This window comes from Plectrocnemia conspersa, unplaced genomic scaffold (assembly GCF_051122295.1).
Source record: "Plectrocnemia conspersa isolate PC_06_02 unplaced genomic scaffold, ASM5112229v1 ptg000005l, whole genome shotgun sequence".
Lineage (NCBI taxonomy): Eukaryota > Metazoa > Arthropoda > Insecta > Trichoptera > Polycentropodidae > Plectrocnemia > Plectrocnemia conspersa.
The window spans coordinates 24,654,934-24,669,806 of NW_028277169.1; the positions used below are offsets into that span (position 1 = coordinate 24,654,934).

Consider the following 14,873-nt stretch of genomic DNA (forward strand, 5'->3'; position numbering starts at 1 on the left):
TATTTTACTATACACACTCCTAGCACGTTTCTAGTTAAACATTTTAAACTTTATAAATAAAAATATTAATATGAGTGTAATAAATATTTTAACTAGTCTTATTAAACATGTTTAATTTAGTCTAAATATAGTAGATTTAGTGACCTAATTTAATTAAATCTTTCGGATTCTATAAAAATATAATGTATTATTAGAATACAACTAATTATATGTCCGATTATAACTATTCTGACTTTTTAACCTCTTAGTAAAAATTATAAGTAAAACACTGTTTTATCGTATCTGTAAATAATTGGCATTACTTTTGAAAAAAACATAATTGAATTGAATACGCCAAACATGAAAATAGTTTATTTAATCAATTATTTTATAAACATACATGTAATAATTGCCCAATTTTTAAGCGATTATGGCCATAAAAAATATACGTTAATTTGTTTCATTCGTCAATAATTAAAAAAATTTAGTTTAACGTGAAAATTGTTTTACCCATATATCAGGAGGCGATGGCTGACGATTCGACCATGCTGATTGAAAAAATACGCTCACTGGCGTCGAAGCCCGTAGAAAATGCAGAGATTCTTAGAACTTTAACGGCAAAATTGCAGTCACGTCTCACGGGATCAGGTAATTTATTCATGTTCATTTTTAATATGTATTTATGCTGAGTAGATAGTCTAGTCGCTGTAAAAAGACACAAAGTTGAAGCTTTACTTTTATGGTCGTCCCCGTTGACCTTTTGTCTGCCCTCATCCCCTTTTGAAAATATATATCATAGGTTCTCAAATTGTGCAGTATCGCCCACCGGTGAGCGATTGACGATTCTCGCTGAGCAATACTGGCTCTGGGGGAACTTGAAGGGCGACGGAGAAGTGGCCAAAATGTTTTTTGTTCAAAAAATTATGTTGTGCGAAAATGAATAATTTATTTTGCATAAAATAAGTATAATTCGTTTTAGGATATTTTGAAAATATGTACTGTAATCGTTTTTTTCAAGGTTAGGCCCGAGCCGTTATCGTGCTCGTTACCTATTTATTTTGATTTTTTTTTTAATTACAAATAATATTTTTATAAGTAGCAAATATTTAATATACGTAATAAATATTTATTATTAATAGAAAATATTAACATATAAATACCAACTATTAATTGAAAATATCATTTTTAATTTTATAAGCGCTGGATAAAAACTAAAAATTAGTTATTTAAATAGCAAGAAAAAATATTTTCTTTTTTATATAATATATTGTCAATAATATTGTTTTGTTTTATTTTCAAACTCGCTATTTGAAATTATGAAATTGCACTAGCTACTTTATTTATTATTATATGAGATAAAAATTAGAGTTTTCCAAAGGTAGGTGAAAAGTAGGCGATGAAAAATTTTGTCGTTGAAAAGTGGGCGATGAGTCAATTTGGTTTGAGAATCTATGACATATATAGGTGTATTTTTAATTTAGAAGAAAACCATCACACCTTAAGAATAGTATTTTTTTGAGATTTTTGTCATTGTGAAAGTGTCGCTATCTTTATCTTATATATAATTGTTCTAATTTTATATAATAGTGTCACTTAATATTACCTTTTTTTTAAGCTAGAAAAAAACTAATTTGATGTTTAAATCACATTTAAAAACATTTTTTCAATGTTAACCTTAAGACTATTGCCAGATTAAATTTCTTTTGGCTCTGTAGTATTCAAGTGGGTACTTCCTTTGTACAATAATTCGTCATCGTCAGAAAAGCGCTCCTTCGAATGATCTTGTATTTATAAGGTGGTCAAACAAATGGAATTCTCTAGAAGCAAAGTCAGGGCTATATAAGGGATGCTTAAGTTCAATTTTAGTTTTATTAGCGATTTTGGAGTTTCCTTAATTCTTGAGAGTATATCAAATCGATTGAAACGACTCTTAGAAGACCTAGGAATGCAGTCGCTTTTGACTGTCCTACCAGGTTCAGATAGTCACGTGAATTTCAACGTGATATAATTAACTTGAATCACGCTACTTTGTTAATTAATGTCGGTTCCATAATCTCTGAGGCGTACGCTAATAATTTACTCTTTCTTCCCTCTAAATTGTGTTTTTTCATAATAGCTATTCACATATCTACGTATCGATTAAAAGTCGGTAAAGTAGTTCTGCAACGGTTCTCCGTTTAATAAATTTCACCAATAATGGCTTTCTCCATATCTGAGAATCGTAACTGCTGACTTTAGACAGGAATCGAGCAAATCATATCGTTTTATATTATCATATGCTGTAACAAAACGAAACATTTTTGTCTGCACACAAATGTGAACTAACACGCGACGGGTGCTTTATATTATAAAATATAAAATCGGCTATTACAATTTATTAAAAAAAATTCACTGCTCATTTTCCTTAAAAATAAAATGTTAAATATATACTTTCATTAATTTCGTGTACTTTCTGCTAGAAAACTCATATATTACACTACTAAATAATGGGTGGCTCGTCTAAAACTAGCCCAGAATAAAAATAGATACATATTATAGATATACGTATAAAGTGATTATTTTACAATGACCAGCGAACTTTTATGATATTTGTGATACAAATATTTTTAAACCACACTCATTGTTTTTTAAACTACTTACAGCTAGTCATGAATAATAAAATGTTTTTCATTTTAAGTCTCTTATCCCTCATGAAAGTTATATGTTACAGTGAATATAATATAATGCCAGTAAATTTATATTTTTACTAGTGTAATATAATTTCACTAACTCGGCCAGTTAAAATGAATCAAACAATTTATTTACATTTTCACTGCTCAGTATTAGTAAAACCGTATTTGTCTATAAACCTATGATCGACCTGATCAGAGATTCACAAAATTGTGTCATCACATCGTTCAAAAAAATACTATAATGTTTTAAATAAATTAAATTAAATCAAATCAATTGAACTCAAACCTCACCTAAACGAATTAATCCAATGAAAGTTTAAAAATTATATTTACTTTGCGAACGTTCATTAGTCAAGTTGGTTTGTTTAATTCGTGTAGGTTAGGTTTAGGTAACTGTAAAGTCAGGTTTCAATAACCTAAGCGCCTCAGTTAAATTGTATCATTGATAGTAGAAATATATATATCTATTGGTGAAAATGTATTTGAATATGATTTCACTGAAACGCCAGTGAAGATATATATTCACTGGTAATTGACATTCAATGTAATATATTTCTCGCCTATGGTAAATTAAAATGTTGCTATACTATGTAAATAAAATACTGTCGTATCTAGATCTCAAATAGTATTTGAGAATAAGTACTTAATTCAATAGTTTCTCCAATCTTTAAAAAGTATAGTAATGACGGGTTTTTCAAAATCAATCAGTTAATTAACACCAAGCCTTGTGTTGATATCTATAGTTATAGGTATATAGTGATTGTCAAACGTTATAAAATGCCTTTCAATTTAGGCAAATGTCGCGTGTTTCGAACGGCGTTTTATTGAGCACTTGTTAAAGTTGCCATGGTTCGATTCATGCCCAAAAGACGAATTGCCCGTCAAGAAAGTCGGCTCGTATTTTGTCCTTACACGAAATATCTTTAAGGCAATCGTAAATTCGGTCGCGCCAAACTTTCCGCCTCTGCATAAATATGGTACGTTTCACGACTTCAGTCCGTCCATTTGGAGTTTAGAGCTAAAATTAATTTTAGTAAAGCATTAGTTATTATTAGTTGAGTTAGAAATGTCTTCCTGTTATGCTCTAGGTGCGTGTTAAATGCAGTATAAATTGCTCGGCAAATTCTCTTTAGTAGAATGCGTATACGCGTATACATATATTATTATATTTTCAATATATATATTATCTATTAATTGTGTTGTTAATGTCACAGTTACGATAACATCAGTCAATAAATCAAATTCAAAACAGTGCAATTAACACCAAATGGGTTAAATATATTCTTATTTATACATAGTTTAGTTTAGGAATAAGAGAAGCTCTTTATAGTATGCAAGTTTTAGTTCAACGGTAGACGTTAATAATAATCTCACACTATCAACGATAATAGTGTGAGGCTATCAGCAACTAAAACCCTTACCTTTGCTGCGATTGCCCCCCCCCCCATTATCTGTATTAACGCATTTCTTTAGACATGATTATTTCAATGATGCAGGTTCAAGGTTTTCGCCTTTGGCATAGCTATTCTGTTTCTTAATTAATAATTAGACTCGTATGTTTATGTAACGAATTCAATTATATGATACTAGTTAGCAGATAAGAAGTTTATAAATACATAAATTGTTTAAGCCCCCCAAAAGAGTAATTTAAAAACAATAAAACGATGAATGAATTCGAAACGAAATCTAGGCCAGGTGGAGCCAGCACGATATGACAAACTTCTACCAGACGAATCCGAAAAAGCGCAGTCATTATTCATAACGACGTGAAGTTTTGTCAAATTTTATTGAAGTGTAAAAACCGACTACCCACACACGCGATACCGCAGAGCGGAGGGCGCGAAGGGGTTAAGCTCATGGGGGGTGTTTATTGGAAAAGTTTCGGAACTTAGATATGATAATTGCGACCTCGGTTGACCACTGTGCACGGAGTTTTAAAAGATAATTGAATACGAAAGGAAGACATGCAGCTAGCGAATCCGCAATCTTTTAATTTAATCTAAATTTCGTGCGACGTCAAAGAAAAAGTTTGGCGGCGATAGCGGTTTACGAATTAAACTTCATGGGACAAAATTGTATTGTGAACGTTTGCTAAATTAATTATGTTGCATAATCATAAAATATTTGTTGGTAGCGTTTATTTTGTGCGCTGTTTATAGGACAGATGTTTCATTGGAAGATTGAGTGCAATGTTAAAAAAATTTGTCTTGGTATAATGAAATATTTTGACTGCTTCAAATTTATCAATTATAAAAGCTCTGAGAAATATTGTATGATATATAAAGAATAATTAATAAATTTTATACTTTATATTGTAGATTAAAATCGTAACGGCCTAAAACCAATCTGTTTTTTAAAAATTCAGAAGTAGATAGAGCTATTTTTCTGTAAAAGTGGAAAATTATATACACAGAAAATTATATACAATTCGTGTTTTCTATGTTGGCAGCACTGTAAATCAGACAGCTGTCAATAATCACGCGTGTTCAAAGTATCAAATGTTAGTTTGCGACAGCAAATTTACGAAAAACTGTTGCATATGGGACGAGAAAAATTGTCATGTAATTCACGAGAGACCACATCGTAGTCAGGCGGCGTCTTTGGGCCTTATGTTTTTAAAACGATAATGGTTGGACTGTAACAGTCAATGGTAGGCGCTATATGTGCATTTATATAAAGGAATATATAGTGTCAAAGAAATAAGAAGAGAGGTGCCGTTGTTAAAATAAAATGATTTTAGTGTTATACGAAAAATGCGTTAATACGGATACCGCGGGGCAGTCACGGTATCCGTATTAATGCATCATGTATAACACCTTTATCACTGGCCTTTATTTGTATGCGCTATTTTCGGTGAAATTTCGAATAATTATTAATATCATTAAAAAACAGAAAAAAATAGTTTTGCAATAATTGACGATAACGGCTTTCGAAAGTATGTGTGTCTATTATATATTGTAAAAAACTCTTTTGAGTGTTCTTAAATGACAATTCCACTCTTGTTTTGTTTGGCAATGTACCTTTCTAAAAAAACATTATGTTATAATCCCTACAACAACAATAATATTTATTATCCAACACATGTGTTTTAAATCGAAAAAAATATCAGGTGGAGTTATTTAAATATTTTAATTTTTATCAAATAATCCGATCTAAATGTCTGCTTTGAACCGGTTAAGATTTTCCGATTAAAAATATATTTTTTTTAAAAAGCTCTACAATATCAACAGCTATATATCATATGAATTTAGTTATTTCCATTTATATTGAAACCCTTTTCTTAATAACGATAAAACACCTCAATATCGTAAATTTGAACTCTTGTTTCATTACAGAAAGTCATTTAGATATTCTCGATCCAACTCCAAAAAGACCTTAAAGGCAGTGATTTTTAAAACATGAACATTATTTTGCACATTTGTAAAATTTGCGATAAGTCATCGAAGATGCTCTGCTCCGTTATGTGGAGCTCGTGTTACTTCAGTAATTTATTGGCGATTCGCATTTTGTACGACGGGCTTGTTCGCAGCGTCCTCCAATATGGCTCCATTGTCTGGAATCCAAATGAAGCGAAATATTTCTTGTTGTAGATATAATTTAAAGAAAATTTCAACAAAATATATTTTTACATAAAATAGTACAGAATATTCATTGCCTTCTCAGCGTAGCGTCTATGCAGCACTTTTTGAAGTTGCTAAGGGGCGGTGTCGATAATCTGGCAATGCTCAGTGACTTTCGGCTGCAAGCCTTAGAGTGCCCTAGAGAGTCGCAATCACGTCCATTATTCTTGAATGTCGCGTCTAGGCTTGAGAACGCTCTTCTTGCAGGAGACATCCATCTTCTTAACGAGCTTGCCAAACACAATAATATTTTCGATTTTTAAAACATGAACATTATTTTGCACATTTGTAAAATTTGCGATAAGTCATCGAAGATGCTCTGCTCCGTTATGTGGAGCTCGTGTTACTTCAGTAATTTATTGGCGATTCGCATTTTGTACGACGGGCTTGTTCGCAGCGTCCTCCAATATGGCTCCATTGTCTGGAATCCAAATGAAGCGAAATATTTCTTGTTGTAGATATAATTTAAAGAAAATTTCAACAAAATATATTTTTACATAAAATAGTACAGAATATTCATTGCCTTCTCAGCGTAGCGTCTATGCAGCACTTTTTGAAGTTGCTAAGGGGCGGTGTCGATAATCTGGCAATGCTCAGTGACTTTCGGCTGCAAGCCTTAGAGTGCCCTAGAGAGTCGCAATCACGTCCATTATTCTTGAATGTCGCGTCTAGGCTTGAGAACGCTCTTCTTGCAGGAGACATCCATCTTCTTAACGAGCTTGCCAAACACAATAATATTTTCGACAATAGCTATGAAAAGCTGGAAAAAATATATTGTTTTAATTTTTTTTAATGTTCAATGTACAAATATTATTTGTGTAATGGCTATCATGATGCATTGAGAAACCCCATCAAGTCTAAAAGATCTGAAATAGAATATAAAAAATAAAATAAAGAGATAATAAAATCAGATCAGAGACAGACTTTTTAGGATAAACTTTGTTTATAGACGTATTACTTATTTTTCTTGGTGGCATGTTATCTTTTTTTACGTTACACGAAGAACTTTATGACAAGTTTTAATTATTCTTTTTCTTAATGACCTACATACATAGTTATATAGCTGGGAAATATAAAACTAGTATTAAAACTTATTATTTCTTAAGAAAAAAAATATTTAACGAAAATTATGAATCTTTTCTACAATATGTATTATACGAACTGTTATTCTTAATTGTAATCTTTAAATATTTTTTTTGTTATACTAATTTATGGCACTTCACACGTTTGATATATAGACTTATTTTGCCCGCCTTTTATTTCGACAATTCATCCAAGACCAGAATGATTTAGTGTTCAACGTAAAAAATCACCAAGCGACATTGTATCATTCCTAACAGACATTTTGTTAATGTATTGCCGAAGCTTATTGAAGCACATGTATTATTCAATGTTGAATCACAGTCACTAACACATTGGTAGCACGCTAGTGTGCATAAACACAATGCACAACATAACAACAATAACAAAATGTTTTCCGCTCGATGAGTGATGTTGTTTTTCCCGTTACGGTTTTGGATTCCACCCTTACCGTGATTTCGGCGGTTAATAATAGTAGTAAAGCCACAGTGGCTTTGGCGCAAACTTTGTATAATACCGGTATTAAAACGACGAAAAGGGGAAGAAGTCACACAAACGCTTGTTTACGACTTGACGACACGCGAAACAACCTCGACGCCGCTGTCAATGTTCGTTCTATTATTTTTCAAAGATTTTCCGAAGCCTAATGATTCGAATAATTGTATATTTATTTTAATATGTGGGCCTTTTTATTTTTATTTGCAATATGTCCGCATGAATGTGCATTCAGAAAAATATGTCTTCTCTTGGCACGCGAGTAAATCGCCCATTAGCGATTCACTTCAATAAATATAACTCTAGTTCTATATTATCAGTATATCCTTTCTCTTCTGGCGTTTCGTGATTTCGATTTAACTTAATTCATTAGGGTGTTTTTTTATTTAGCTCTTGTATTTTTTAAACCATTTGTCAAACAATGGGGCGTCTAATATGCTCATCAGTAGTTTGTTGTATCTCTTATATCCATATTGGTTTCGCCAATTATTTAGTTCAATATGAGATATAATTATAATTCTGACTTTAATATTTAATAAATGTTTAATTAATTAACGGTCACTTTTCTTTATATAATTTTTTTCCTCGTATTTTGTAAAAAATGACAACATCTTATCGTATGATTCATATTCCATCTACATGGCGAACGAAATTGTCAAATACTTATGTAATATAATTGTTTTCTTGTTTTTTTTTATTGACCAGACTTGTTCAATGAAGTCGAAACAAAATGCTCGTTAATCGTAATTATTAGAGTCGGTCAAACAATGTTTTCAGAGTGTTATTTAGAAGCCCCTGTCCCTTTTCTCACTACCTGCTCTGTTTGGAACTGTAAATTTATCAGATTTGAACCACCACTTATTTTCAAAATAACAAAAGTTGTAAACGATTTAATATATTCGCATACATGTTAAATTCTGTCAAAAAGTGAAAAATCGTAATTTTCACATTTTTTTCAAGATATAATTCTCGAGATCAAATATAATATTAATATTATTTATTGTAAATCCTTTGATAGTTTTTGAATAAGTATAACATGTGCTGAAAAGTGTCGTAGTATTATTATTATTCAATTTTATTAAATATATTTACATATATTATTTCCTATAGCGACCTGTGAAATAATTATGTACGTGAGCTTTCTTCGGGTTGTAGTTGAGTTTAGGCTAGCCTCCGCTTGGGGGGAGTTCAGCTGAACTCTTGTTATTCCAAATCGGAAATTAAAGAGTAGTGATTAAGTTTGGCGTTGTTCTGGTTCATATACTCTTGAGAAACAGGTTAATCCCTTCTATACTGTGTGGCAGAGATATTTGCCACTGATCTTTGTTTTTGTTTAAGAAAGATCTAACGGTTTTAAAAACAATTTTTAGAGTTGCTAATGGACGTCCGCTGGGATACGCATAATCGTTTGTTTGTTATGTTTTTTTGTGGCGTTTAGCTTTCTCATGATGTTTACGTGAGTTTTAATCCACGCTTTTATTAATTGAATTACATTTAATACTTAATCGCGTAGTAATTTAAACTATTCCACGATAACATCCGCTGACATAGTTAAAGTGCAACTCCTCCCCGCTAATTGTGCGCTAGCTCGCGCACAGTTAGTTAATTGTGTTAAACAGCAGTTAACTCTCGACGTTCGGGTGTTAACTGTGAATTCGCTTTCGTGCCGAGCGATCGCATGCAATCAACCCTTAACCGACCTCGTGCTCGGATACACAGCTCTCTCCGGCTCGAAATGCTTCGATTTACGACCGCTGCTTATGAATTATGCAACGGGCGAAATCAGAGCCGGGAGACGTTATCATCTCGAATCGCCTCGGCTAAGCCAGAATATCTTGGCATGGCCGCGGACGATTAGCGACCATCTGGGTCATTGCTGATGCTAGGTGGTGGTCACTATGAATGCATAGTTGACGAAGGAAGCCTTTCACAACTTACGACACTTGAACTTGATCGCATTCGGTTGAGCTTTTAGCGCCAGTTCACGGCTCTGTATAAATATGGCACTGCATTGAAATGTAAATATATCGATTTTGCTATTTGTTTTAAAGGCATGTAGAATTTCAACAAGCATGACACAAACATATCGATTAGGTCATTTAAAATGCTGCAGAATAAATATTTTTATTACATATTTGCGTCTATCTTAAAAGCATGTGATAAAACAATATTTATCGAATTAAATTTCTTTCGGACTTACTTACTGAGTGGTGATATTTATTGTACAATACTCGGGAACGCAAGCTCTGGTAATTATGTGGCACTTCCAGTCGACGCGACTCGATGTAATAATATCCCAGCATACTTTGTAGGAAATTAAAATGGATCATATTTATATTCCTTCTTGTGCAGGTATTTGAGAAACCTTTTTCATACCTTTTTTATTAAAGTGAGTTTGTTGCATGACTTGATAACCAGAAACGAGAAGCATTATCAATGGTTTTGCGCATTAAATAATTATACAAGATACACTGTGACTTCGAGCTACTAAATTAATGCATGTATCGCAAGTCAAATCCCAAAATCATAGAGGCTTTATTGCATATGTTTTTTATGTGTTGATGGAATATGTAGTCCTCTTGAAAATGTCACCCAAATCGGTTACCACAATGAAGCACATTATCCATTTTATAATCAAATTTAATTGGCGTTCTTGATCTAGAATAGAATAAGATAGGACATGGTATGAGATTTTTTATGGTAAATAGTAATCCTCAATTGAATATATATTAAGGAATCGATAAATGTAAGAATTTTAAATTACGAATAACTGTATTAATATCATTATTAACCGATATTAGAATCTTTTTAGAATTTCTGATTTGGTAATTTATTCAGACGACTTGTGTTGCCCATATTAAACATATGTATTAGCGACGATTTGAAGTGAATGCTTTAAAATGATAATCGTTTAACCAATTAAATTAATCAATAGTGACAAATGGTAATAGAAATTGTATCCACAATGAATAATGTTCATGGTTATTTCTTTAGAAGGTAGGATCTCGCGAAAGTCTTTTCTTTACGTTTTTGAAAATCTATGGCGATTTCTACTTCTAGGGGTTCTCGTGCCATGTTGGTTAATATAGCAAATTTTCTTTTTGGTTTAAACGGCGCTTTCTAGCCCAGAAATATAATAAATTATAATAAACAATAACAATAATGATGACAATTCGCTCTAGAACTACAACAAAAATATAGTTACACATTTCTCATCCTACACTCTTTCTTTCTGTGCTAAATTTAACATACATCCTTATTCTTTTTGATATACACATAACTAAGACACACCTCTTATAGAAAATGATGAATAGTATTTTTTTAAATTTACTAAATATTGCCGTTGAGTAAGATTATATTTATGTACTCTTTCTGAATATACGTATTTCGATCTATTTGTAATTATAACAAAGCCGGCTTTATCGAACCAATCATAGTTTCAGAGCTTTGAACCGGAACTGAACTGAAAACCGGAAAAACTTTATTTTTGTCGGAACCGTACCTAAATATATTTTTAATTGAACCGGAACGAAAACCGAAATGAAAAAAATAACGATTTAGATGTACGTTTACTTGTGTTAAATCTTAATCCTGTGTTATATTGGATATGAACCGCCAGTTAAAAATAAATTTTATGTTACATGGGTATATAAACATAAATATAGAAAAGTTTCGGTTTATTTATATCAATTTTATGTATTCATCGTTGCTTTTTCAATACTCCGTCAGCCCAAGACAGAACAGCTTATTGTTTTGTGATATTTTTAGAAATGTTTGATCGTTTTTTTTTTATTGTTTCTTATAACTATTTTAACTGTAATGCCCTCAGTGATATAATATTTAGAGGGTATGTATGATGAATCTAGAAAAAAACTGCTTAAAGGGCACGTGTTAAGCTTACAGAAAGTAAATAAATAAATATTAAATTGAAGTTTACAATCACATTTCATAATTTATGAAGCAATAACGAAAGCCTGAATTTAAAAAATAATAGCAATAACGCATAGCTCATTTGAAACATGAATTTTCAGTTGAATTTTAACGCGCTCAGTCACGATATGTAAATGAATACGTTTTTGAGCATTTTAAAGTACCTTCAGCTATCGAAATGTCAAAAGCTTTACATCGGAGCTTTTGCTGATTTCTCGTGACCCACATTGTTATTATGTATTATATTAAATATTTTTTAGGATAGCACGACCCACCCACGTGCACGATATACCGGTGGGGTTTTTCCATGTGGGTTAATTTCCACATGACTGACGTGTCATCAAACGCAAAATACGCACAGCTACGAAGCAAAACCGGCATTGTGATTCGGGGTTTAATTAGGATTAGCCACGTCATGCATCGACCCGCAGCCATTCGAGGTCGAACTCTTTGAAGAACTTTCATATTTCACCTGGTTTTTGTCAGTTTCTTTATCGTGTGATTTTTTTCCCTTCATTTTATGTGTTTATTATATAGCATTAATATGTGTTGCGAAAAGTTCGGCGGTGCCTTGTGGAAAATGTATTGTTGTGAATGACGGTGTAAAATTGTGTTTTTCGTATTAAAACTTTTCTTTGAATGCCGATAAGATAATGTAATGTACATTTAAATAGAGTTTATGGCTGTAATATAGTCACGAAAGGAATTACTTTATTATATTTTATTTACATAGTATATAACGCTATTAAAATATAATACATATTATTATTGATGATGTAAAATTTGCGTGTACTGTTAGTTAAAACAGATTTTTCATTTAAGGAACGCGTCATTTTAATTACCAGGCAAAAGCTTGTAATGTCGCTGAACAAAAACCGTTATGCTGTCGCTACCACAGCAATCAGAACTATAAGGATCTTCTACTGACATCATCCCTCCGCCAGCTTCTCCACCACTACTCGGAGAAAACGATACTCCCCCATCATAGTATCTCGCAATATGTAATATAATCTATTAAAATTCTCACTAGTTTCCACCTGCGTCTTACTGACTGCGAATTCATACCTCTCAGAGTTGGAATTCCGAAAGCATTAATTAAAATTCTATATTTAAATTCCAAATAAAAATTTAAATATAATTTTTGCATTTTGTTAAAAAAAATACATATTGTACATATGTATATGTCCAAGTTAAGTTATATTTTTTTTATTTTTAGGATCTTTTCAAAAAACTTGTATTTATTAACCCGATGATATAAATCACTGCTACGATTTAAATCACTTTAATCACTGCCTTTAAATCCCACAATTTAATTTTATTATTCTGTGTTAAAGATCAGAATTAATAATTATTATAATTACAATTCCGATCGATCACGTCAGATTATATTTTCTTAGCTCACTAAAGTAAAGTCGAGATAGTTCTCTATATACGCCATTAACACATTTATCGCATTATGTGCACCAGTGGCTGGTACGCACCGCGCCATGGTGCACACCGGTACCCGGCAAAACCTATTTATTAAAAACATTTTATCCCGTTCACAATATTGATCAATTCCACAACAGGTTTAAAAATTAGTTATGTCCTGACCTTCGTGATAATGTATGTTAATTATTCGTGAATGAAGTAAGCATCAATCATCTCCGAAGCTGGTTCAACTAGATTACCAGTGATGCGAAAATAAAAACTTCTACAATCTTTGATGGTTTAAACCTGTATCAACTTCCTCTTGCTTGAAATTTGTACTAACTTACGAATCCAAGCTGGAAAGTTATTGAAGTTTTGATGCTTCAAGCGTGAACATCAATAGAAGTACTAGAGAAAGTCTGTGAAGATTATTTTTCTTCCCCTTTAACTTGGACAACTACTTTCAAAAGGCCGTCGGATATTTTTTTAATAGATTACTACTATTATCATTTATCAATGCGTTTGCGACGGATACTTTTAAACTTTAATGATTTATGATGGGTACTTTTTGACTAATTCTGCTAAAAGGTTTTCCCACAGTGGTGTTCTTCGTATATCATATGCCAAAATGGCTAAATAATATTCAAATTCATGGCTGTAAATTTGGCTAAACGCTTTTCGACCGTTTTTAGACCTGCCGATTTAATCCCTCCATTGAGGGAGAAGGGTAAATTGTAACTCTGAGATTGCGGGTTTGAGCCCCGGCAGCAGCACTCGAGTTTTTATTTATAAAAAATGCGCTATTATTAAAAAACCGGCCCCAGCTGTAGTGATATCTATTGGTTATCATAATAATTTATAATTATTAATATAGATGTCACCGATTCCGTGGTTAATACTTACTTGTAGGTATTCATTATATCTGATTGACTTACTCAGTTAGTACAGATTTTCTCCATTGAAACACATTAGGTTTATGTCTTTAAGGTTACAACGGAATATTTAATATTAATAAAAAATATAACACTGGTTATATCGATGTACCATGGTGAGCAACAGTGACTAGCACATTAATTAACAGCCGACACAGCCGGCTATAAAACATCGTAATTTCACGTTCACTTACCTTTTATGGTTCTCCAAGACATAGCCCTTGATAATAAAAAAAATCAGATTGACGCAGTCTATACAGACTTTTAAAAGCATTCGACAAAGTTTGTCGCGAACTTCTACAGGAATTATGCAACTACAGAAACTCGAATGGTTTTGTTGGCTTTTACTTGAGCTAGTGTGTGAGCTATTCTAAATAATATGGATTCAATCAGAGTTATCAGAACTCATTGATAAATATGACCATTGAGACCTCAGAATATGTATTAAAAAAATACATGAATTCACTGTGGATATAGTAGATCGATAACCGGCTACCTGTCAATATTATTACGTTTTTATTTGTATATATAAGAACATATTTATGCAAAGATATTTTTAAATAGACGATAACAGTAGCTTCAATTTAATAAATTTGTGTTGTTAAAATAAAAGGTAATGCCTTTTTTATTATATTGAAAATATAGCGTGCGTGTTGCAAGACATAAATGAATCTTGATAAAGACATTTTTTCACAATAAATTTATGCTTTTCTGCATTGTATGTCTGGTGTAATAAATACGAACCCAACTTTTAT

The 14,873-nt window shown here is 31.9% G+C and overlaps 1 protein-coding gene across 4 annotated transcripts in view; it reads left to right on the top strand.

Annotated features, from left to right (window-relative positions):
• The window catches only part of LOC148235265 (cytosolic carboxypeptidase 1-like), an 89,850-nt gene that overhangs the window by 1,151 nt on the left and 73,826 nt on the right, over positions 1 to 14,873 (top strand). For all 4 annotated transcript variants that reach the window (XM_088186014.1, XM_088186013.1, XM_088186015.1 and 1 more), the window contains exon 2: positions 501 to 627. In XM_088186014.1, the coding sequence (XP_088042140.1) occupies positions 507 to 627 (121 nt within the window). In that variant the 5' untranslated portion in view covers positions 501 to 506. The remainder of the gene's footprint in view (positions 1 to 500; positions 628 to 14,873) is intronic.